The sequence below is a fragment of the Penicillium nucicola genome, assembly GCF_028828085.1.
Source record: "Penicillium nucicola strain IBT 29836 chromosome Unknown utg000010l, whole genome shotgun sequence".
NCBI classification, from domain to species: domain Eukaryota; kingdom Fungi; phylum Ascomycota; class Eurotiomycetes; order Eurotiales; family Aspergillaceae; genus Penicillium; species Penicillium nucicola.
Window position 1 is genome coordinate 4,686,102 of NW_026643134.1, and position 24,752 is coordinate 4,710,853.

Genomic DNA, 24,752 nt, shown 5'->3' on the forward strand with positions numbered 1-24,752 from the left:
ACTTTGTACAGAAAAGCCATTGTCCGCAACGGATCGGGACAGCACAAGTAAATGAAACACGAAATCAACTAATCCATAATGCGCAATATGTATCCACACCATACCGCACCGAAAGACTTGTCAAGCGATGGCTTGTGGTGTCTTCGCTTTCCTCACTTTGTATAAATGTTCGTCTATTTGATCTTCTTTTCTGCTGAGACGTTACGCTTTTCCTGACGTCGAATAACATAATACAGACACGGATATGTGATGTCGAGCACGACAGTCAAACCGATATAGAATTGACACATGGGGCTCTCGAACCAGGGACCCGCGGGTGTATCACAGAGATAGTAGATGGTCAGTTTGATGAAACCTCCGAAGGTTGCAATCGCGCGCAGTGACCTATATTTAAATCAGCACCCGAGAAGTGGAAAACAAACGAAATCAAGCCATGGGGGATACATACCAGGTCAAGATGGAAGCGCCACGAGTGCTGTTCCGACTCAGAAGCTGGCATATGGGTCCGAGACTTGCGAGCGTCTGGCATAGGACACCTCCCCAAAAGAAACCATTGTCAGGCCCAACCTCAGCGGCGAAAGCCAACTGACCGGCAAGGAAGCCAAGAATGACCACCAAATAAATCAAGTAGATGTTCTTTTTCACCATTGGCACATCGTTCCATTCATTTGGTGCAAACTTGAGAATGTACATGACCACAGCAAGATGAACCATAAACCACACTTTCACACCACCTTCCCAATGAGCACTTGCGGCTGGGTGAACGAAGGCATACACAAACTCCCATGCAATGTCATTACAAAGAGGAAATATGCCTGTGTTTGGAATCTTCTCTCTCCCAGAAACGTACATCATACTAAAGTAATTCAGGGTCCAACAGATGCCTGCTAGCTTCCGGAGAAATTCCGCAACCGCACCGAGTTCATCGCGGTATTCTAGTACGGCAGAGAGTAAAGCAGAGTTCCCCATAGCTGGTAGGTTGAGAAGATATTTGTGAATGGCAGGAAATTGCAGAGAAAAAAAAATCGGTTCACTAGAATTCAATGGATTGAGATTCCCATGGACCATGTGCGATCTTTGAGAGGTCGGGACTCTAGGCTCTCCGTCAAGAGTAAAGATTTTCAATGCAAGGAAGGGCTGCTCACCTTGCGCCTCCACAATCCATGCATACATGAAGCATGCCGTACTGTACATGCATCTGAACACAGTAAACTGATTGGTCAGCTGGGCGGAGACGTCAACGGATCCATATGCTGTGGAGCTGGTTGATACATAGTTCGTCGGCACGGCTCGTTGACTAGGCGCTCTAGGCGAATACACAATGGAACGGGATTTCTCCTAGTTTAAAGCCCCATCCCAAGTGCAGTGAGTGTCTCAAGGTCGCAAGTGCTACGAATTAACTCATGACTATGATAAACCTCTCATGCTGCTGGAAATGTTGAGTAAGAGACGCACGGAAGGAAAGAAGATAGGGGAAAAGAAGGGAGTTGGGGTTATTGAAAATTACAGTACAATACAACGAATGACAAATACGAAACAACAAAATACTGGTGAGATCAGCTGTCCCGATGCGAATTTCTCGAGTATTTTGTTATTTCACATTTTGATAAGCATTTGTTTTGACCGCAAGTTTTTGAAGTTAAGCTATCAAATACTGTTTATCCCTTCGTATGATACAGCACAGCAGATCAGAAACTGCTTAAGGATTCGTATAGGCCACGTAATACTAACCTAAAACAGCTACACTGTACACTTGACTAAAACTTACGGCAGAAGAAACAAGTCCTTCTCGTTCGAAGACAGTAGATATCAGTAGAAGACAGACTTTGTTTCTGTTCCTCACCATATTGGGAGTCCAGGAAATGGTATTGCGTGGCTTCCAACAGGGAAAGGTAAATCGGACTAGCGACTGATATCAAGCACATGACTTTATAGCGTTCACTGTTGTCTCGTTGCATATGTCGACTTTACCTTGAATATAGAGGGTTCTATAGATATGCCAGTGACAAGGATAGCCACAAGTCTTGTGTTGCACTGAAATGGAAGTGTTTGGTTTGAAATTTCTCACTTGCTATTTTCGCGATAAATCTATCAACCTGTGTACTACGGCTAACTGTAATACAGAAGCTTATTTATTACACTGTTGACTTTATAGAGGAATCTCCTCCTTCCTGCGTCTGATAGACACCTTGGCCATCGGATCCGCCGCCAATCTCATGCCGAACTTCTGGACCTTGGGCTCACACCCGTCTGCCAATCGCAAGTCATACTTTAACAAAATGTGACACAATGCTATTTTGATCTCATTAGCCACAAAAAAGCGCCCTGGGCAAGCATGTTGCCCGAAACCAAAGCCCATTTGCTCCGGGGACGGCGAAACGAGTTGAGCAGCGGCTTCGTTCTTGGGATTATCAGTTTTGCGCATGTTCGCAAAGCGATAGGGATCGAACTTCAGCGGGTCCGGATAGACATTTTCATCCCACATTCTGTCACAGGACACCAACATCTTATCGCCCTTGGGGATGATTTGTCCGTCATGAAGGATGACATCTTCGCGGGCGACGCGTGCCATAATAGCTGTTGTCATCATTAGGATGTGCCTCACGAGACATGATGGGGAATGGAATGTTGAACTCACCAATAGCCATAGGCTTCAGCCGCTGGCATTCCTTGATAACACTATCCATCAATTTGAGCTTGTAAAGGGTCGTCTTTTTCCATCCTTCGGCCTGAACAACTGTGACAATCTCCTCGCGCAAGTCGCGAATGAGCTCTTCTCGCCCACATATGTCCAGAAGAGTTTGAGTAAACAGATCAGTAGTAGTGTGAATGGCAGCCGCCGAGAGGGCAAGCTGTGCCGCTGCTGGGTCGTAGTGACGTCCTTTGGAAGTATCCTCCAGCCACTGTATGGCATCATGGTATTCAACACCCTTGCCTGCCCGCTCAGCAGCACGTCTCTCTTTCAAAACCGGGTTAATGATTTTCCTTGCCTGTCTGAGCTGTCCCTGAGCCTTTCGGCTTGTTGGCAGCCACCGAACGGCAAATGGGCGCAGAAATTCTGGCAGGAGGCGGAGCTCCTGCGCGGCCGTGAATGCATTGATAGTGTAGTTGATCGTAATATCCAGCCAGTTAGGATCGCGGCAGATCTTGTCCCCGAGGAAGATTCTAGACGAAAGTTGGGCAACCATCTTCAGAATGGCAGGCTTTAGCTGCAAATCATGCCACTCTGTTGCGTCTGTCCACTGGGTTTGCAAAACGTGTGTTGCTTCTGTAGAAAGTGGCGTCATAGCATTCGCTGATAAATAGGTCTTGTATTAGCAGTGTCCGCAAGGGCAGATGAAGCTACATACCCAGATTTTGTGTAATTTTGACGCGAACGGTATCTTGAATAATGTTGTCATTGGCCGTCACTCTGAATGGCTCAAATCCAGGAAGATTGACGTGCAACTCCGTTGCCAAATTATCAGTCAGGCTCAGTTCAGGGAGGCTGCGCACATCATTGGCATATTTAGGCGCCAGCATTGTTCGTGTGCCATTGTCAGTGATAATACGAAAAACCCCAGCCTAAAGACGACCACATATTAGTGTGAGGACTCATAATATTGATAGGAAGCATACCTCGTTCAATCCTTGTTTGATCAATGTAGCAGCATCTTTCATGTATCGCGCCCGCGCGCGAGATTTGCTGAATTCAAATGTTCTCCTCGCATTGATGAAAGGAAGCTCCGATTTCCGAGATGATGTCAAAAAGAAGAAAAGAACTGGCAAAGCGACCAGAAGGATGGGTGCTAAAGTGGGAATATGGGAAAGCACTTCGGGCGACATTGTTTATCTGAATACCATGTACAACGAGGGTAGTTGCGAAATGATACTGGTCCCAACAAGTCTCTCGCTAGTCGCTTGCGAGGAAGGGGGGTTATATGATACGAGCATAAAGGAGATTACGGATCCGACAAGATTTATGCAGGTGTATGCGGAAAGTAAAGAAGTGAGAACTTTGTCATTAACTGGTCTGAGACCCCTAGATTGATCAGTGGCTGGCTGTTGCCGCCTCTCCTCACCACACAGTAGGACCACTTCTACTGCCTAAGCCCCCCTTAGCGCAGGCCGCTGACCACAATGTGATTTGTAACATACCAGGGTGAAAGAAAAAAGCAACAGCGATAATGCAGCGTATATCACTGCGCAGGGGGCTTGCAAGTGGACACTGCATTATCCTCTCACCTATCTGCAAGGACTCAGGGCATGGCATGCTAGACCCGCTGAATGATCGACAAGATTTACCACTTCATTCTATCAAAATAGCTCCGGTAAATTCATTCAATTCGAAAAGTTCACGTACACTCACCAGTGACATGATTAAGTGGTATGTTACAAGCAGTATTCCGTAATTCAACGAACATGTCCACATCCACGGCAAACACCATATCAATCCTTCATGACTCTTATTGTGCTGAGGAAGAATCAGATTTATCAACTAGTATGCAGTCCGCTAGACCGTGGTTCACAGATGGAAGCAATTGGGATGATGCGGTATGGGTCTGAGATTTGATTGAGTAGCTAGGTTGTCTACTTTGTTCTCGTTATTCATATAGCGAAATCGATCCCCTAATACTGAGCGCTCATCAAATAGTTGACCAGGCATTGTCAATGGGAATCACAGCGCCATTGATTCTTCGACTAGCCGGAGAAATCAAGAACAGCAGGGAACTAGCAACGTCCTCTGGCGTAATAGCATATCCTTTTTCCTTGTCCGAGGAATGTGCCGCATGTATTGGCGACATGACAGCCAGGGCATCTCTGTCAAATGCGTTGATATCCAGGTCTTTCAGGATGCCTGTATCATTGCTGACACCTAGTTTCTATCAGCAGTGCAAAGGGGCTGGGTAAATACTGAAGAATCTTTCTCACCACCGGGACATATAGCGTTGCAACGAATGCCTTCATGCTTGAACCGCCAAGCTACATTCTTGGTCACCCCAATAAGGCCGTGCTTACCTAGATATGGATAGTGTCATTCCTGATGCCCTTGTTAAGAACTAGTATGTGATCCAAGAGGCTACTCACTCGCTGTGTAGGCTACGCCCGAGACTGCGCCGCTCAGCGCAGCCTTGCTGGCAACGTTCACAATGCTGCCAGACTTCTGCTCGCGCATGATGGGGAGCACCTCACGCATCAATCTGACAGGAGCAGTGAGGTTCACAGCAATGCATCGATCCCACACGCTGTCCACCACTGAATCTGCGCTCTGGTTATGATCCATAATGCCAGCAATGTTTAGGAGGGCATCAATTCTCCTCCCGAATGCTTCATTGCACGCCAATACCACACTCTGTGGTGTGCAAGGATCTACCAGATTTCCCTGGCAGAATGCGAATTTGGGATGCTCATTGAGTGATGTCGGTGGCGAGGAAATATCCACGCCTAGAACCCGGGCACCTTCGGCCAAAGCAGCATTTGCCGTGGTCAACCCAATCCCCGATGAGGCACCAGTGATAATTACAACCTGGGTCATTCAGACATAGTCAGTAAAATCACAGAGTGCGTCTGGCACCATCCTCATACGTACTTGATCTTGAAGAGATCCCATCTTGCAGGTGATTGCAGGTGATCGATTAATAGTGCAGTGGAAGTAAGGCAGAGAGAAGACTGTTTTACCTATTTCGAATTGTCAAAAACCAAAGTTGGTGAGCAACAAGTTGAAGGACTCACAAGAGACGGTGGGTGATCGGCATCGCTCATGGACTAGTCTCCGTCCAATGCAAAGAGCTATGCAAGCTTCAAATAGCCCTGCTGGCTGAGCTGAAGATGACGTGGTATCAGCAAGGGGGTCTAGACGAGGGATCGGACTAGACCCGCCAGACAACGTGTCCATCTCGGCTTCTCCCATACTTTAATCTGATCTTCAGTTCAAGGTGGGTCAGTTTAATTATTATTATTTTTTGTTTTACTTTTTTTTTCTGGCGCCCGTGCAACTGGCCAATCACAGCAAGTATTGTGGGCCTACAGTTCAGTACTGTACTGTACGCAAGGGAGCAAGATTTAGTCTGATGCGAGTCTTCAATGTTGCCTACAGTACTGTACTGTACACGGCCAATAACCAATCGGCCCGAGAAATGTTCACTACTGTACTGTACTGTAGAGTATCCAGACAGTTCACGGGTTTCTTGTCATGTAATGTTGACTGTCCAGTCAACATTTTACAGTACCCTAGTATCACACCGCTCCTTCCATACCGCCTTTTTTAGTCGCGGTACGTTGTAGAGTGTTATACTTTGCAATATATCACATGCAGCTTCCCGTAGCGAGGGTCTCGAGCTGGCGTGATATTCATAATGGTTACGGATGGTCAGGAACACACTGTACTGTATTGGACAGTCGAACCAGGTACCTTCAGCTTGGCCTGCGAAAAGAGTCGGAGACACTCCCCGCGGATTTCACTTCTCTGTTAGAACATCTACTGTTTAAAGATACTTCTCGTCGTCAATGAGCAGTCTAGATATAATATGACAAAGACACAGTACACCTTTCCCCCTGGCTCGACCGTCCTGGTCACTGGGGCCAATGCCTACATTGGATCGCACATTATCAACATCCTCCTAGGCCTCGGATACCGTGTTCGTGGCACTGTTCGCACGCCCCGACCTTGGTTGAATGAGTATTTTGACAAGCGCTATGGAAAGGGCTTGTTTGAGACAATCTTGATCGCGGATCTCCAAGACCCCAGTGCATTTGATCATGCTCTTACTGGAGTGTCCGGGGTAGTCCATATGGTATGTTCTAACTTTCCTACAAGTACCAAATTGAAACCATGAGAGAGACATTATCTGATGAAAAAAGGCCCAAGCAATGCCATGGGATCCAGCAAATAGTGATCCTGTAGGATACACTGTGGCTGGAACTTTGAATGTTCTCCGATCTGCATCTAAGGAGCCCTCCATCAAGCGCGTGGTACTTGCTTCGTCCATTGTTGCCGCGGGCTATCCGGAAGGCAACAAGCCTTTTAAATTTGACACGGGTGAGTTATTCTCGAAGGCTTCCTGAAACTTGATCAAATTTTCATGTTATCCATGATCATATTTAGATTCGTGGGACAAATCTACACCGGAAACTGCAATTTCGATATATACCGTGTGCAAGACCGAAGGCGAACGACAGGCTTGGAAATGGGTAGAAGAGAATCGTCCTTCCTTTACTCTGAACACCGTTCTCCCCTGGATGAACGTGAGCTTGCCCCAAGCCCAGCCATATCTGTTGAACATGTTGAGCACCGCTAATGATTTGGTGTCATGTCCTTAGTTTGGTCGAACCCTTCATCCTGAAATTGGTAGCTCAGGACACAAATGGATTCGAGGCCTTTTGAAGGGGGATTCGACTCCCTTTAAGGTGGTTCCCATCCGTAAGTATAACATTTGTCTCCCAATGGACTCCGAGAACATCACTAAGCTGTCATTTTACAATTAGCATGGTTCATTGATGTTGAGGACTCTGCACGACTCCACGTCATCGCATTGCTCAGTACGGAGGTCAATTCGGAACGACTGTTCGGGGCCGCAGCACCTTTTGTATGGAGCGATATAACGGCTATTATGAAGAAAGCGGATCCTATGAACAAGCTCATCCCAGACGCACCACCGACGGAGAAGGCTAGTCTGGGTGAAGTAGTGCCAGCGCAGCGGGCCGAAAACCTCATTCGTTCCTTCTTTGGACGACCTGGTTGGACTACTCTTGAAGATTGTATCAAAGCAACCGTAAAAACCGCATGACTTGGAGCTTGTCACTGGGAAATTGCAGCAGGCACTACGTACAAGGTTACCGATATGTATATCCCGAGGATCTAGCCAAGCATCAGTTCGAGATAACGTAGTCCTCTTGAAAAACGGCATGTTTCATTTTCAAATGCACCTTGGCAGTAATTGTTTCCAATATATATCCTATGAAACATTCCAATGTATCTTCTGCGTTCAACTTTTACATACTAATCAGTCGCTCACGTTGGTAGAACGTTAGATCTTCGTCGTGTTCGGGTATTAGTTTTTATGAATTTCAACTGTTTTAAAACGTTTCTCGCATTACTGATGCAACTTATCCATCTTCCGGCTTGCTAGTACGAGATTTATTGAGCTGAAATGAAAAAGATAGTTTATAAGAGCAAATATATTGGTCAAACATAGTTTTTATGTGATAGAGTATCTCATCCCTAGCTGGAATCTCCTCATCTCAATCTGATCCTGTTGCGCTCAAGCCATACATGGCAGGTCCTGAACTGCAGCATTGTCCACACGTCTCCGAATCACAAGCTTAGCGACTGGATCAGCAGTTCTAGAAGTTCCATGACGACGAACTTCTGGCAAGCGCTCTGCGTCTAGTTTGAAATCATATTTCAACAAAAGTTGGCACAGTGCAATCTTGAGTTCATTAGCAGCAAAGAATCTACCTGGACAGGCGTGCTGTCCGAAGCCCCAGCCGAGGTGGTTTGGCGAAGGCGAAACTAGCTGAGCGGCTGTTTGAGCCTGGCGATTGGGGGACTCCCGCATGCGCATGTACCGGTAGGGATCAAACTCCTTTGGATTCTCGTAGAAATCTGGGTCCCACATAGCATCCGCGGGAAATAGAATGGTCGTATTCTTTGGAATAAACATGCCGTCCGATAGAGACACATCTTTGGTTGCGAGACGACGCATAGGTGCTAGGAGGAATGTCAGTTTCTTGTCCTTCTTTCCAAAGGCCGGCATAACTTACTAATGGCAATAGGCTTAAGTCTCTGACTTTCCTTGATAGTGCTATCCATCAAAACCAACTTGTAAAGTGAGATCTTGCTCCAACCATTGTCATTGACAACAGTCATGATCTCATCACGTAGTGCTGTCACCAAGTCTTGCTTTCCAGCAATATCGAACAAAACCTGGGTCAGCATGTCGGATGAGGTATGAATGGCCGCCATGGAAAGCAAAAGTTGAGAGATAGCGGGGTTATAAGGACGGCCTTTTGCGGTATCCTCCATCCAGTCGATGGCATCGCTGTATGACACTGGTGTCTTTCCTGCAGCTCTGGCAGCCGCCTTTTCCTCTTGTCGCTCTTTCAGAATTGGGAGAATTAAACCCAAAGCATCGCGCATATCTTGACGCAACCTCCGACAGGTTGGAAGAAACCAGTGAACAACAGGCCGGAGCATATGAGGCCATTGACGGAGCTGCTCGGTAGCCGTAATTACATGCACAGCGTAGTTTATCGTAATGTGTAGCCATTCAGGGTCTCTGCAAAGCTTTTCGCCCAAGAAAACACGAGAAGACGTCTGGGCAATAATCTGCGTAAGGCTCGATCGAAGGGGTACTGCGTGCCATTCTTTTGCTGGTCAGATTCCTCCATAATGGCGTACAAGGTAGGAACTGCTTACCATGTTCATCTGTCCAGTGGGTTTCAAAGCTCAGCGCTGTTTCAGCAGAGAGATGCTCGGTGACACGTCCTGATACAAATATTAAGACAAGGGCCTATTTCTATATCGGCCAGTGTGCACTCACCTAGTGTTCTAGTCAACTTAGTCAATACGGCGTCGTGGAGAATGCGTTCATCCTTGGATCCTTCCCGGAAAACCTCGAACCCCGGGAGATGAGACATGAGCTCCTTAGCAGAAGCTTTATCACGGCTCAGGTCGGGATGCTGGCGGATTTCCTCCAGATACTTTGGGGACAGCACAATTTGGCAACCATTGTCGGTGATGAGACGGAAACCTTTTGCGGACTAGTTCCCAGTGTGGTAAGTATCAGCTTCAACGGATGACAGAGAATGAACACACCAAAGCAAACCCATCTCTTATCAGCTTAGCAGCACCAGAGACGTAGCCCTTCTTGGACGAGAGCTGGCCGAGCTCGAAGATACTGTGCTTGTTGATAATTGGCAGTTTGGATCTTTGGAAGAAGATGGAGCGTAGAGCCCAGGATATCAGAAGGACAAAACCGGCACCAATGAGCGAAGCTCGGGTATCTTGGTTGAGAAACAGATCGACAATCATATTGACCAATCGAGGACAAAGCTCAGTCTTGACGACGAAAAGTTTCGAGTCCTCAAACTCAATTGATGAGTAGCTTGACTGGGCAGAAGGACATCCTCTATATCTTTTGTACCTACAGTAGTATCGACTCAACGTATACTTTACAAATACCAATCCCGATGCGTTCATCGTGCAGTCACAAATAATACAGTATGTCTCAAAAGCCTCCTTCGAGCGTGAATGGAAATCGATCTTCATTCCGTGCTTGTTCCACGTAAGCTCTACTTGCAACTAGAATGAGTAGTTATTCCCTAAATTTGCTTATGCTATGCTGAGCAGACTCTTGTGTATGCATGCCAAGGCTGGTGGCGTTTGCGCCTGCCGCTGAATGACGATCCCGACCCCTGTAAGATATGTGAATTCCAATTATTCTGATTAGCTCCCATCCCATGATAAACTACCATAATCATTTTCTTCGCTGCAAAAACTCAAAGAATTGTCTCATAGGGGCCATACTTGTTGATAGACGAAACTCGTTGACCTAATCACGAGGTATCATCCATGAATTTAAGGTTAGCATGGCGGGCCGGACGGAAAGGTTATTTTTTCGCTAGGCTTGCAACGCCACCACTAGAGGCTTCATGCATATCAAATTGAATCTGGCCAAGATGAAATAACGCTACCAGTAGATAAAGCATGTGTTGTGCAGGATCTTGAAAATTACAATTGCAACGTAGTTTCGGGTGTAGCCCCTTCCTTTCCACGATGCTACTATGGCTACAAAGTCACATTATGGTTAGTACGAAAGGGGTAGCCAAGTGGTATTTCAGGCTAAGTCTGTGGAGTCTTAGCAGCCACTGACGAAATCTTTGATCAACTCCTTAGCTAGGGGTGAGTGCGCCACGAAGCCGGTTTATGCACGCCGCGAAGAGGATAAGATAAGAAGATGAATGCAGACCAATAATTGAATCTCATTTCCGAATAGATTAAATAAAAGGTGAACGCTTATGGACAAGAGAGCCAGTAAACAATTACTAAGTTGGTGCACCAATTGAACCAAGCCTGTTTTAAAGTAAGAAGACTAAGTCATTGTTTTAGATTCTAACATATTGGCCATCCGCATACTGTAGGTACACGATCAGATGCCAACCAAGGGCCAGAACCCTCTGAATTTATGAGATTGATATTTCTTTTTTATTTGTGGGTCGGTATAGATTGGCTAGATGTAGGCACTGGGTATCAATGATTGGAGAAGTCATATGTACATTGGATAGTAAAACACGTACCATTGCAGACGGTATGTTCATGATTCAAATATAACGTTATGCTGTATCAAATGTATAAGTACATACTGTACATTATAATCGACTGAGTTAGGTATACGCATGCTATGAAAAGCGGGATAATGCACTTTAAGGAAAGCCTGAATGCTTTCCAATCACGTCAACTATCCAGACCCTTTGGACCAGCGGTGTAAGAGAGAAGCGATGGAGTAGAGTGTAGCGCCAGCCAAACTTGTATAATATTTTTCATCATGGTAATACTTGGATGCAAGGCGAGTTCCGGCTGCATTTAGAGCATAGCGCCTAAAAACGCAACCCCCTACCTTGTTTCATCATGAGAGGGCGGTTCATGTTTATGGAAGGGGGAATATTCAATCTACTTCGGTGCAAGAAATTTAGAAATACAGATGCTGCTATGTGTGAAACCTGAACTAACAAAGAATGTTTTATACTGGCGAGAGCTGAGGTTGTTGAGAATCTAGGCAGTTGACTTATGGCTTATGCCATGAATGAGCCATACATTCGACTGCGGCGATCATTCATCATTTGTGTATCGGATTTGGACGGATTTGGACTAGCTTAAGCAGACTTTTTCGTGTATATAAAGGGTTTCTCATAACAAATGAGAAACTCTAGACTTAAATCATCTCCTGCACTGCAGTATTATTCTGACTCGTTATGTCTCTCTTTTGTATTTTCAACAGAGGTTGATATTATATTAAAGGAGAAGATAAATGAAAACCGAATACAAAGCAATGGGAACAAAAAGAAGCTCGCATAGTTAGATACATGTTTGTTAGATAATTGTAGAGTTTAAAGGCTCATCACATTGGGGGATCCTTTCAGGGTTTGACATGTGACTTCAAAAATCTGTAGCCATCTTGAATGGCCTGCAATGCCTCCTGATTCTGTTTCATGTCCGGATAAATATCGAACAGGTGCACTGCATCGAGTACTCTGATATCAGAATCAACACCGGCGGCAGAAAGTGCAGCATATGTTCTCTGAGCCTGAGCAATGGGAATCAAGTCGTCACGGGTGCCATGAATGATAAAAGTAGGGGACTTGTAGTTCTGGGAACTGATCTGGGCCAAAGGACTGATGGCCTGGATATCCTCCACGCTGGGTTGTTCCAATTCAGTCAATGAACCCTTCTGAGTCGGGCACTGATTGTTGAGGAGGACGGGAACCGTCTGCCCTGTCCAGTTCATGTGTAACGCTATGCGACTGCGAGAATCACTAGGATTCATCCAGCCCCCTAAAGAGGATGGAGGATTATATGAAGTGATAGGCTTGGCTTGAATGGCTTCCCACTCATCATATGTCTCTCTAGGTGGAGCAGCTTGACCAAATGGCAGGTTTGGCTGACTCCAGAAGGGATCCTCATAGTCCGTGGGACTGTAGAATGACAATATGGCCTCCGGGGGCCGGACGTTAACTTCATCGGCGGTCCAGGCAAGAGTCATGGCAAGATGACCGCCGGTTGACCAGCCAACACTGACGACATGATCCCCGTCAGGTTTGATGTCGGGGCGTTGGAGGACCAACTCAGGCAACACCTCACGAGCCCATCTAAGGGCATCCCGGGAATCTTCCATGGGGCCTTGCAAGAGAGACACTTCTGGACAGAGCCGGTAGTCAATGCTGACAGGCAAAAAACCTGCGGCAAGCAACATTTCGGTTTGCTTGGGGCGGATGTCCTTCCGAGATAACATGACATGGCCGCCACCATGAATCATGAGGGCTTTGGAATAGGTCAGTCATAATTCGTGATAAAGATGTGTCGAGATTGGCTTCACATACCAATAGGCCGGGATCGGCTTGACGTCTCAACTTCTGTAGGGTAAAAAATATCCGCCTGTAGCTGAACACCATCCTTTTCCGCAAAAGTAACCGTCTCCTCCAAAACCAAGGCGGTGTCTTGGGAGCCGATATTCGCAGGAGATGCCACAATCAATCGGAGGATCTCAGACTCCTTCGATGAGTTGCTACTCCAATCGACCCACTGATAGCCAGCCTGGCGAAGGGCCTTATCCCAGGCATATTCTGTAGCAAGAGCGTGCTGTCGACCATCGTCGAACATCCACCATCCCTCGAGCAACCCGAAAACCAGATCGAACCAGAACAAGTTGCGGGTCAGCTCAATCAAACAAAGAATACCGTCAGGCCGCAAAAGGCTGTTGATGTTCTTGGTTGATCTCATAATGCTAGGAGTAGCGTGAACACAGTTTGATGAGAGAATCACATCATATTGTCCCAACATTTCTTTGGGAGGATCCTGATCGACATTGAGGATTGTATAGCGCATGAAATTGTACTTTTGGAACTTCTTTCTAGCAAGCGCAATCAATGAGGATGAGATATCTGTGAAGGTGTACTGGAAGCGGAGCCCACAGACATCCGCGAGTTGGGCAAGAAGGAAGCCAGTAGTACCACCGGTACCAGCACCGATCTCAAGGATCTTAATCTCTCTACCGGGGTCTGCCTTGCTGAGGACATCCCGGAGAAGCTGAGTCAAATGCATCGTTGCGGACAGGAACATTGGCGCATGGGTGTATACATTTCCGATGAGCTCACGTGCCTGTTTATCCTGGAACAGCAGGGCGAGCGGATCGGCGTAGCCAGTCAAACACTTCGCCAATTGAGAGCCAGTTGTACGAAGCAGATTGTGTTCTGATTCATGACGAGGGTATTTTCGGACGATTTCCTTATGCAAAATGGATGCGGGCGTAGTCGGAATGACGCTCTCAGTCCTGAGAATGAGGCTCCCTTGCCTTTGAACTAACTTAGAGGACTCCAGAATTGCATAAAGCTGGTCCTTTACCTGCTGGTGTTGAGGAAGGACTGGAATATTTGGAATCACCTGTCCGGGCCCGAAGGATTGAAGCGGAATGCCCATATCTTGGAAAGCCTCGACGACATAAGCTGTAACAAGAGCCATTTGTTGAGGATAGACAGAATTACAGAATCCAGTCCACTGAGTTTTTTGACTGTGAGCGGTAGTTGTCTTGAGGCCGTCAAACAAATCTCTCGACAGCTCGGCCAAAGAATTACCTGTGGCGGGCGCTGCGATGATTTGGTTATCCTGGCTTAATTCCTGCTTCACTGAGACCTGAATAGCGGTCTTCGCTGGGGGACACGCTTGTACAGCTTGAGGGGCAGCATCCGGGAAAATGGTATTGGTCAGATTTTGTATATCAGGAATCTCCACCAATGCATCGACAGATAGACTGAAGTTGAAAAGCTTCTTGATCTCGGCCAAAACTTCAGTTCGCATGAGCGAATCAACACCGATATCTTCGAGACCCGAGGATGGAAGTAATTCTCCCAGCGGGATGCCGAGGAGAGTGTGGAACATTTCCCGAACAGCCTCCAATTTACCGCCGCTGGCGTCAGCTACTTCTTGAGAGGTAAGCGGATCTGCCATGGCGGGAACTTGAATCTCAACTTGGAGCTCTCTCTGAATTGACGGAGGGGCCAACTCAGGAGCGTCTTTGTTCAATCTTCTTAGGACGCGAGCCAGGTTGGACATCAGAACGCTTGTAAAAGTCGCAGACATGACAGCAAGGAGCAGTTTTCCACTTTCGGAATCAAATACAAAGATATCACTCATGAATTGCTTCTTGGAAGGTCTATCATAACTGGTATATGTCGTGGTAGTTCCAGTAGATTTGGTGTCTCTGGTGATATATGCATCACTCAAAAAGATGTCCCCAATGGCACTGCAGACAAAGACCTCGTCGTCGCGTGTTTCGGACAGGCAGTTGGTGTGAATGCCAGCTACCTGGAGGAAGTTATCGACGAGGACGGGGTCACAAATGCAATTCGCACTTGGAGAGTCTTTCAAGGAAACGAGACCGGTGGCTTCATGTCCATCGGCAAAAACGTTTTTCACTCCTCGGAAGTAGTCTGCATATTCAACGACCCGATCAAAAGTCTGGTAGACGGGTGGGCCCATCAATCCACTGGCATTCAAAGACTTTCCAATTGCTTGGGAGCGGGAAGGGTCGATTAGTCTGTCTAGTGACCGGAAACGCGAGGCGGCCTGCGACGGTCCGTCGACGTTGTGTAGTCCAATATTACCTGTCGCATGTGTCTCTGTGCCTGAGATGGGCTGCCGAGTGAAAAGAGAGAAGGTCCAGTTGAGATCGGTGTCGGTCTTTGATAGCCGGAGAGAGACTTCTCCTTCAGACTCCAGAAGTAACGGGGCACAGATGCTCAGATTTTGAACGTGTGGCATAAGCCCAGAGAGCCCACATAAAGCCACCTTGCTTGCTGCCTCCAAGATAATCTCAATGTAAAGAGACGCGGGACACAAGTGTTGACCAACAACGGAATGTCCCTGAGCACATAGGCGGTACACTGGGTGCGCAACATTGACGGAGAAGACGGTCTCCCGAGAGCTTTGTTCAATCACTTTCACTAGTCCGCTGTTATCTTCGGGCAACGAGGTGGATGTCGTGGGAAGGAACGCGCTTGGATCATATGGAATCCAATGCTTGGTCTTCGCAAACTGATAAGGCGGCAGATTCACAGACTTGTAAGAGATCGCCTGGTGATGACTGAATGCCCAGAACTGCACGGGGATCCCCTTTGACCAAAGGTTTGACGTGGCTTTGGCAATATTTATCTGTGCTTGGGAGCCATGAAGATTGATTGATTGGAAGACATGGCCTTCCGGTGATTCAGAAGACTGGATAATCTGTCGGATCATTGGAATGACAGGAGAACCTGATCCAGCTTCAAGCCAGATGGCTGGCCCAACAGTCTTCTTAGCAGCCTTGATCACAGCTGATTCGAAGTAAACAGCCGTACGACTGTGCTGAACTATTTTTGAAGCATTCAGAACTGCCCAGTCTTCCGACTCAGAGCAGGCCTCGATTGGAATTTGTGGATCATGGTACACAAGTGACTTGGCAACTTCAGTGAGACCAGGAACGATTCCGTCAACCAGTCGAGAGTGGAACCCATGTGTACTGCGAAGTCTCTTTGTCTTGATGAACATGGATCCGCCTGCAGCTATACTTTCAATGTGTGAGATGGAAGCCTCATCCCCGGCAACGACCATATCTCGCGGGCCGTTGATGCATGCGATGTCAACAGTGTTATTGCAATCGTTTATCAAGTCCACCACATCCTCGTGTGTGCCTTTCATTGACAGCATGCTGCCATGCTCCGGGCCCCAGCTGCTCTTGATCAGACTAGCTCTCTGTGAGATGAGTGTCATGGCGTCAGAAAGACTCAGCGTACCGGCAACGCAAAGTCCGGTGAGCTGACCGAAACTGTGACCAATAATGCGGTTCACTTTGAGTCCGGAATCTATCCAAGCCTTTGCAGAGGCGTATTGAATGGAAAAGAGAAGACAGTGGAGGGATACCAGGTCATCAATGGGATTGGATTGAAAGATTGTCGGGAAAAGACTCGGTAAACCAAGGGTCTTACAGGTGCTTTCACACTCCATCTAGATTTGGGTAATCAGAATCACTCAACAATGAGAAATTTTGGGCAAGAATCAACTTACCAAGCGAGTTCGCAAATATCCACAAGAATTGAACAGGTCTTCTGAAATACTTGCTGTATTACCAGTTTGACCTCCAAAGCATAGGATCACAGGAAGGGGGTTTATCGGTCTCTTCTGCGTACAACTGTCGTCTGTGATAATCCCAGTGAGCTGCTTCAAAAGGCTGGTTACATCCTGCGAATCTGTAGAGAATGTGGCCGTGTATTCCATCGTCCTGTTCTGCTTGACGGCAAGATTGTACGCGATATCTTGCACAAGTCTTCCGTTGGGTTTAATTGATCGTTCGGTCACGAAGTTGTGAAGAGCCTCACAATAGGCATGGAGGCATTCGTGGGACTTTGCCGAGATGTATATTGGGACTTCGGATGTGCCTCCATCAACGTGATCTGTCCTACCCGATGGGCTCTGGTACTGCTTGACCAGAAGGGCCGCATTACTTCCGGCGGCGCCATAGTTTGTCACCATAGCCGCTGGATGCGAAGAATTCCAGTCAACAGACTTGTCAGGAATTGTGATGTTTTCATGGCCCGCCGGAGGTATCTTGGGATTCAAGCTAGAAAAGTTCGCCTGCTTGGGAATCCTGGCTTTTTGAATCATCAGGACTGTCTTTAACAACGCAGCAACTCCCGATGAAGTCTCAGTGTGTCCAATGTTGTCTTTGATAGAACCAATTCGGAGCTCTTCAGCTCGACTTGCTCCGCCGAACACTTGCCGAATACTATCAAACTCGATCGGGTCTCCTACTTGCGTTCCTAAACCGAAGTTAGCATAAGGGACGAGGAAGTATCAGTATAACACGTACCGGTGCCATGAGCCTCTACATAGCTGACTTCGTAAGGAGAAGTTGCTCCAGCAGCTAGGGCTTTGCGATATAGAGATTGTTGAGACTCCGAAACAGGGACTGTGATTGGAGAACAGTTGGAACCTTGATTCACTGCCGAGCCCGCAATGACTGCCAAAACTGTATCATGGTCGCGAAGAGCGTCTTCTAACGGTCGCAGCATTACCAAGCCTGCGCCTTCACCACGACAATAACCATTTGCATCAGCATCAAATGCCCTGGAGGCACCAGTTGGGGACAAGAATGAGGCTGCAGCTAGGTTCTGAGTTACTTTGGGACTGCTCATTACATTCACTCCTCCAGCCATTGCGATCGAGCATTCCTTCGCCTGTAGGGCCTTGCAGGCCAAATGAATTGCCACGGCGGCGGAAGAGCAAGCAGTATCAACTATCAATGATGGACCACTCCACCCAAAGTAATGACTGATGCGTCCGCTGTTGAATGCCTGAAGAGTGCCAGTGGCGGAAAATGCATTGGAGTCCCGGGACCCAACGTTATCTGTGTAGTCATCTGAGCCGACACCAATATAGCAGCCGATGTCTGAGGTCAATGAAGAAGCAGACATTCCGCAATAGCCGGCCGATTCCATGGCGTTGTAGGCGACCTCCAACAGCAGTCGCTGCTGAGGGTCCATGGATTCTGCTTCGCGGGCAGATATTCCGAAAAATCGATGATCGAAAGAATCGGGATCTTCTAAGTAATTTCCGAAGAACGGTCCCTTCGGCTGTCGTAAGAGCTCGTCCATCTTGAATCGATCGTTCGGCATCTCGCTGACAGCGCATCGTCCCAATTCGAGCATATCCCATAGCGCCTCAACGGAATCCGCCTGGGGATATCTGCCAGCCATCCCGACAATGGCTATCGGGGTTACTGCGGCATATTGATGCCCATTGAGAATAGAGATATGCTCTCCAGCTGCTTGAACTCCATTGGAAGGGGTGTGGCTATTGGTGAAGCCGTTCGTGTCTTCAGACGAGACATGATGTCCGTTTTGCTGTGCTGACTGAATGCTCACACTTCGTGGAATAATGGAGCTACTCCCTACTGTGAGCAAGCGAGCATTGTTGTCCACTTTCTGTATATCGTGGAATGCATTTGCAACAGTTGGGAGCCACTTGCATTGCTTCACCAAGATGGACTCCAGAGCAATAGCAAAAATGTTGCCTTCCCCGATAAGGTTCCCATCCACATTGGAGCGGAGAGGGAGCAGCAGTTCGTTTCCGCTTGGTAACTTGAACCGCTCGTCATGTTCAAAGTACTTGACAATTTTTTGTACAGCCACCTTGTGTGAATCGTGATGGAATCGTCCCCTCAAGGCAATGGGTTTGGCCGAGATATTATGACATGTAAGATCTTTCACCAACGCTTCCATGCCTTCCGCTCTAACCGTTACTGTCATACTATTGGAATCAAGTTCACATGATGCATAGGCCTGCGAAGCAAATTTAGTATAACTGTAGATCCAGTGGGGTTACCGGGGTACTTACCTCCGGGTGAGATGCCATTACTCGTTGAAATGTCTTGCAACCAGCGAGATCTCTCCATCTTACAGCAATTGAGCGAAAAACGCCGTTTTCTAACTCGTCCAAGTCAACCAGCGCGCCGATGCAGACGGCTAATCGAACGATCGTCGCTGTGAGTGACCGCAGCTCTTGCTCTCCCTTGGAGCAAGCGAGGACGACTGCAGACAAGAAGCCCACGCAGAATCCCTGAGTGTCGATAACACTTTGATTTAAGTTCAAATCATTGAGCTTGATGAAATCCAAGATTTGACTAATCACAGTGAGGGGAGTAAGGACGACATTCGTAGGTTCTGCTGTGACTGGTGACGGCGAGCTATGTAATTCTTGTACCAGTGTGAGCAGCTGATCATTTCCCGGAACTTGGCATAAAGATGGCAAGGCCTTGGTTAAATCGGTCCAAAGAGACGGCAGCTCCTGGAGAATCTCATCAATGAACTCAGCCGATGAATCTTCAGTCAGAGTCTTGCTTATCTGAGCTGAGACTTCATCGAAATTGCTGCATTGCGGTCCAAATAGCACAGAGACCGGCTGTCCGACGCTTTCTGTTGAAGCTTGCATCGGGTGAGAATTGATGTTAAGAACAAGTACAATGATGGAAGATGCAGTAGAAGTAACCGATCTGAGCTCGCTGAGGTCCAAGGACGAAGATTCCCTATTAAACAGAGACCGTATCAAGCTCTTGAAAAGCAAAACATGTGTGATAGACCGAGCAGTCCAGTCTATTGAAGATCGTAGTATCTTTGAAGCTAGCTCCCGACATCCTTGCGTGTACGCATGTATCGCTGATCCAATTCCATCCTCTTGAGGCCGATTCCATTGCCCCCTGCAGGCCGAAGTATTCTAGGTCTCAGCTACAAAGAGGCAATCCACAGTTGCTTCCAGCATTTTGCGTAAATTCTTTCTTCGACGGATTCCGTCATTGATCGGCGGGGAGCATTTCCGTACAGAAATGGCCCAATCAGCACATAGATTGGGTTTGAGTGGCTAGCTGGCTACTACGCGGTTTTGTTTTTGTTTTCCTTTTTTTTTTTTTTTTCTTTAGTCTTTGTTTACTCCAGCTCGCCTGAAGATGTTTTCAGCTTCTCTTATCTCGAGACATATCGGGTTGGGGGTCTGATTGGTGGATGTTTCTACATTACATTCCTGTCTCGGAGCGTCCGAAAGGCATCATGTTGATATGCAAATATATGCATGCCAGTCCCCCACTCCCGGCATATATTAATTGGATGGCTCTACGGGAAGGCGGTCTCGTGGGTCCAAGATTTGTCATTTTCTACGGAGTTTACTGGATCACTTTTATTCGCCCCTTACATACGATATCTGATGTGGCGAGCTGCGTTCTCTATTTCCACGCTGACCAACCCGATGTGACGGAATGAGGAATCCACATGTATGGCTTCACATATACTACTGTACAGTACACAGCACACTGCACTGCAACATGTAACGTGCATATTCTATATCACCTGCAGGAGAGCTTCCGCCTTCCAAGGTTTACTAGACGATTGATTACGCAAAAATCAAGGAGATCAACCCCACCACATCGTATATCGTTCCTGGAGCCCTTATTCTCTTTGTAACCATCCTTCATTCTCATGAAACACCTCTAAAATATTGCCCATCATGCATCCAGACTCTCAGCTTCAAGATGCAGTTACCAAGGGTTTCGACCCCAAACTGTTGTACGATCCTAACCTGGATCATGTTGATGAGCCAGTTCGATCCATCCTCGAGCAGTATAGCAATATCCCCGCAGAAAAGATCTTGGACCATGTTCGTCAACTGGTGAGTACAAGGCTTCTGATTTTCAAGATTAAAGAACTGACCGTTATCAGAGAGACCGCGCATTCGAAATCGTACGCCTGCGCTTTCCCTCTTGCATGTTGTCACGCTCACCATGTCTAGTTTCCATATGCCTGCGTCGGCAAGTTTTCCTTCTTGCAGCTTAGCATTGCCTCCTCACCTCTTTACCCAGAGATGCTTCGCCGGGTTAAGCAGGGAGACAAGTTGTTAGACCTCGGGTGTGCATTTGGCCAGGAGCTTCGCCGCTTGGTACGTTTACGTCTCTGTACCTTCTGAAATTTAGCTAATAACTGTAGATCTATGATGGCGCACCCTGTTCAAGCCTGTATGGAACTGACCTGCGTCCTGAATTCCTTGAGCTTGGCTGTGATCTGTTCCTTGATCATGATAAGATGAGTGGACAACTCATTAGCTCCGACATCTTGGATGAAAATTCCGAACTGATGGGACGGCTCATGGGACAGCTTGATATGGTATACATATCTCTGTTCATTCACGTCTTTGACTGGGATAAGCAGGTTGAAGTGGCTAAACGAGTACTTGACCTACTCGCTGCGAAGCCAGATTCACTGATAGTGTGCCGTATCATGGCATGTCGGGACCAGAGTCTGATCAATGCCTCCCTGGCTCGCATGCCATATTACTATCACGACCTGGCCAGTTGGAATCGCTTGTGGGAGAGAGTTCAGAGTGACACCGGCCTCCAACTTGATGTGCAAAGCTGGGAGCAGCCGGACGAGTTGGCAACAAAGCATCCGGTCGAGGGCGTCTACGTCCTTGGTTCCTCTATTAGGCGAACATGAACACCAAGTCCGATAGAACTTACTCCAGGTACCCATTTGCAGGCTTTATAATCTATCTCAATTCCTGAAATTACACCATAAACCAATCTAAGATCGCGTACAGTAACATACGTGCATGCGCAGTACAATCCACAGTACTCCAGATATTTTATTTTGATCGCTTTTGCAATATGCAACGCTAAATAACTCCGCGTGATGTTTCGATTTGTACGGAGCGCCACTTGCGCACAAAAACAGGGATCTAAATGTCCCTATTCACGACCCAGAGACCATGATCTTTTGTAAATGAGACCAGGCGCTGAAAAAACACCAGACTCACCGCGGAATGTCAGCCCTTGATGCAAGCGTACCAGGGCCCAAGCACGTTACAATGCAGACAATCGAACAAATATGATACATATATATCGTACTTACAGTACGCCGTGCCGCAGAAAGTTGGGATCCACTTCACCCGCAGATGCAGGGCGCGGCCAACCTAGCAAGGAAAAGGCGAAAAAGAAATCATAATAAAAATGATAGATTAAAACATAATGATCCACAATGAATTGATCCACAGTAACATGTACAGCGTGCACAGGGCCGAGGCGAGATTTGAAATGAAAACAGAGCACAGAATATGTAATGTATCAATTGGCCGCTAATTTGTATGATATCCAGTAACGGCGCCCTTGCAATCTAGGAGCTCCGTCAAAATACCTGGCATTGCGACCACGCCGTAGTATCCTCATTCTGATCTTCCCTCCGCGAAGACGTTCTCTCAGACATATATCCAATCCACCAATATGAATTTCCTGTTTGGCCCACGACGGGCCCAACCAGTCACTGTGCTCTCGGACAAAATAGTTCCCCTTCGCTCCTGGGATACGGCCCTGTCCATGCGTGGCACAGTCCTAGATGCAGCGTTAGTTTTCCGTGATGTACTTGATATATCCAAGCTTCATACTGCTTTGGACCAGCTGTATTCTACCGGGAATTGGAGTCAGCTTGGAGCTCGACTTCGTTTGAATGTAAGTCATGCAATCTTTTTATTCAAGTATGGCTACGTGTTGAAGGGAAGATATCTAATCAATGGATTGTCGCAGGGTAACAATGGGTTGGAATATCACATTCCAGAACGCTACGATGATGCTCGACCGGCTTTCATATTCACCAATGTCGTTCATCACATGTCCATCAACTCTCATTCTTTGGCAGCCCAACTCCCCGAGGCTGATGACAAGGCCAAGCTCTGTGTCTCTCCAGAAAACTTCACTCCGCTTGTGCGAAGCGGTGCTACCCCCAAAAGGCTAGACGACTGGATTTATTCCGACAATCCGCAGCTTTTTATCCACTCCGTTAGTTTTCAAGATGCCACCATTCTGACTGTCACATTCCCACACACTCTTGCCGATGTCATGGGGATTGGTTTATTCATGAGCGCCTGGTCTGCTATGGGTCGGGACGACCCTGCTGCCGTGCCGGCCCTGGAGAGCTTTGAATCCAATCCACTGACGGAACTTGGTCAGAGAACCCCACCAGAGAAATATGTATTTTTTGACAGAGTACTAAACAAAGGTCAACTGCTTTTGTTTGTTGCTCGGCGTATTGCAGATTCGCTTTGGTATCGCCAGGAGGAAAGACGCACAATCTCCCTTCCGGTTAGGTGCGTCAAGAAGATGCGCACCAAGGCTATCGAGGAGCTTGAAAAGTCCAGTGACCATGGTTGTACGGAGTCCAAACCTTTCCTAAGCGAGAGCGATACCATACTGGCGTGGTGGGCACGTACACTCTATATTGCACTTGGTCTGCTACCAAGTCAACGGATTCTGCTGAACAACGCGTTCAATCTCCGCACATCGCTGCATGATTCTTTTTCGTCTCCTGAGAATGCCTACCTGGGAAATTGTGTCTGCATGTCACCTACATTTTTACAGGGATCCCACCTCGAAGATGAACCATTAAGCAAAATTGCTTGGAGAATTCGACAGTCAGTAGCCTTACAACAGACGTCGGAACAGGTCGAGGCTGTCACAGCTTTGTTAAAGCAAACTATGGAAAAGTCGGGCTACCTTGCCCTGATCGGCGAGCCAGGTATGTTGCTTCTATCATCTTCAAATTGGCACAAAGCCGGAATGTACGGTTTAGACTTTTCTGCGGCGGTGACTACGCCTGGGAAAGACCTCCGTAACCGGGCAAATGGTCTTGGAAAACCGTCGCATGTCAATGGAGTTCTACACTCCGATCTTTCATTCAGAAATACTTTTGCTGTGACAGGCAGGGATGCTGGTGGTAATTGGTGGCTCAACGGTGTCCTGCGGACGGATGCATGGGCTCTGGTTGAAGCTGAACTAGAGAAAATAGATGATTGAGAGTTTGCGATACTCGTTCGCTGCCGACTATTCCTGGAGCAATATGTTGGTTTTATGTCTATTCCGTTTCTCTCCTCCGTAAGACGGCGTTGACTCTTCGTATGATGGACTTTCGAGTGGATTTTTGTTAGAATCCCATCACCGAGGATACATTTTCGTCGTTTACATGTGTGATGATCTCAATCAAGAAATCTTTTTGCAAGTCACTATATATATGTGCAGTAGCCATTTCCGTCAAGCTTTGAGCAATGGATTTTTTAAAACTATCTGTTATAGCTATATGAATCCTCAATAGATTCATGATTTATTTGCTAGGCACCGAGGCTTAGGTTGGCGTTTTGATATTCGATTTTAAGAAAACTTCAAGTTCCGTCCCTTTGAAATCAAATTCATTTCAAAAGGTGCCACTTGACAGATCAACTTTGATTTTAGATCTTGAACACGGAACTTGACTTAGAAATATCACGAAGATCGAATTCCTTTTGTACTGTAGATGGGTGAAATTGTTTCTACGACTTGCCTTTTCTAGAGATTTACTATTAGAAGGAACACGGTTGGCTAGCTAGAAGACTCATTGCCATGCAGATGCCGGCTAGATTAAATTTAACCTGCACCGTATGGGATCTTACTCCAATTACC

General features: G+C 47.1%; 8 protein-coding genes across 8 annotated transcripts; 3 read left to right on the top strand and 5 right to left on the bottom strand.

Annotated features, from left to right (window-relative positions):
• Positions 1-173: 173 nt before the first annotated feature.
• N7511_010340 (uncharacterized protein) lies at positions 174-969 on the bottom strand (the record flags this gene model as incomplete). Its single annotated transcript, XM_057132717.1, has 2 exons — positions 174-384; positions 449-969. 2 exons carry the CDS (start codon positions 967-969, stop codon positions 174-176), a joined length of 732 nt encoding a protein of 243 aa, XP_056980705.1.
• A 1,180-nt stretch (positions 970-2,149) lies between these two features.
• N7511_010341 (cytochrome P450) lies at positions 2,150-3,825 on the bottom strand (the record flags this gene model as incomplete). Its single annotated transcript, XM_057132718.1, has 4 exons — positions 2,150-2,577; positions 2,639-3,295; positions 3,351-3,564; positions 3,619-3,825. 4 exons carry the CDS (start codon positions 3,823-3,825, stop codon positions 2,150-2,152), a joined length of 1,506 nt encoding a protein of 501 aa, XP_056980706.1.
• Positions 3,826-4,625: 800 nt separating this feature from the next.
• Positions 4,626-5,590, bottom strand: N7511_010342 (SDR family NAD(P)-dependent oxidoreductase; the record flags this gene model as incomplete). Its single annotated transcript, XM_057132719.1, has 4 exons — positions 4,626-4,855; positions 4,912-4,998; positions 5,068-5,506; positions 5,570-5,590. The coding sequence occupies 4 exons, from the start codon at positions 5,588-5,590 to the stop codon at positions 4,626-4,628; spliced, it is 777 nt and encodes a 258-aa protein (XP_056980707.1).
• Positions 5,591-6,506: 916 nt separating this feature from the next.
• On the top strand, positions 6,507-7,766 carry N7511_010343 (uncharacterized protein; the record flags this gene model as incomplete). Its single annotated transcript, XM_057132720.1, has 5 exons — positions 6,507-6,773; positions 6,841-7,018; positions 7,085-7,224; positions 7,300-7,399; positions 7,465-7,766. The coding sequence occupies 5 exons, from the start codon at positions 6,507-6,509 to the stop codon at positions 7,764-7,766; spliced, it is 987 nt and encodes a 328-aa protein (XP_056980708.1).
• Positions 7,767-8,240: 474 nt separating this feature from the next.
• N7511_010344 (cytochrome P450) lies at positions 8,241-10,012 on the bottom strand (the record flags this gene model as incomplete). Its single annotated transcript, XM_057132721.1, has 5 exons — positions 8,241-8,689; positions 8,743-9,345; positions 9,398-9,466; positions 9,522-9,741; positions 9,797-10,012. The coding sequence occupies 5 exons, from the start codon at positions 10,010-10,012 to the stop codon at positions 8,241-8,243; spliced, it is 1,557 nt and encodes a 518-aa protein (XP_056980709.1).
• A 2,104-nt stretch (positions 10,013-12,116) lies between these two features.
• Positions 12,117-19,717, bottom strand: N7511_010345 (uncharacterized protein; the record flags this gene model as incomplete). Its single annotated transcript, XM_057132722.1, has 5 exons — positions 12,117-13,018; positions 13,078-16,735; positions 16,796-17,547; positions 17,598-19,068; positions 19,124-19,717. 5 exons carry the CDS (start codon positions 19,715-19,717, stop codon positions 12,117-12,119), a joined length of 7,377 nt encoding a protein of 2,458 aa, XP_056980710.1.
• A 1,065-nt stretch (positions 19,718-20,782) lies between these two features.
• Positions 20,783-21,765, top strand: N7511_010346 (uncharacterized protein; the record flags this gene model as incomplete). The annotated part of the gene is made up of 4 exons (XM_057132723.1): positions 20,783-20,944; positions 20,995-21,015; positions 21,065-21,211; positions 21,259-21,765. 4 exons carry the CDS (start codon positions 20,783-20,785, stop codon positions 21,763-21,765), a joined length of 837 nt encoding a protein of 278 aa, XP_056980711.1.
• A 782-nt stretch (positions 21,766-22,547) lies between these two features.
• N7511_010347 (uncharacterized protein) lies at positions 22,548-24,113 on the top strand (the record flags this gene model as incomplete). The annotated part of the gene is made up of 2 exons (XM_057132724.1): positions 22,548-22,772; positions 22,848-24,113. 2 exons carry the CDS (start codon positions 22,548-22,550, stop codon positions 24,111-24,113), a joined length of 1,491 nt encoding a protein of 496 aa, XP_056980712.1.
• Between the last annotated feature and the right edge of the window lie 639 nt (positions 24,114-24,752).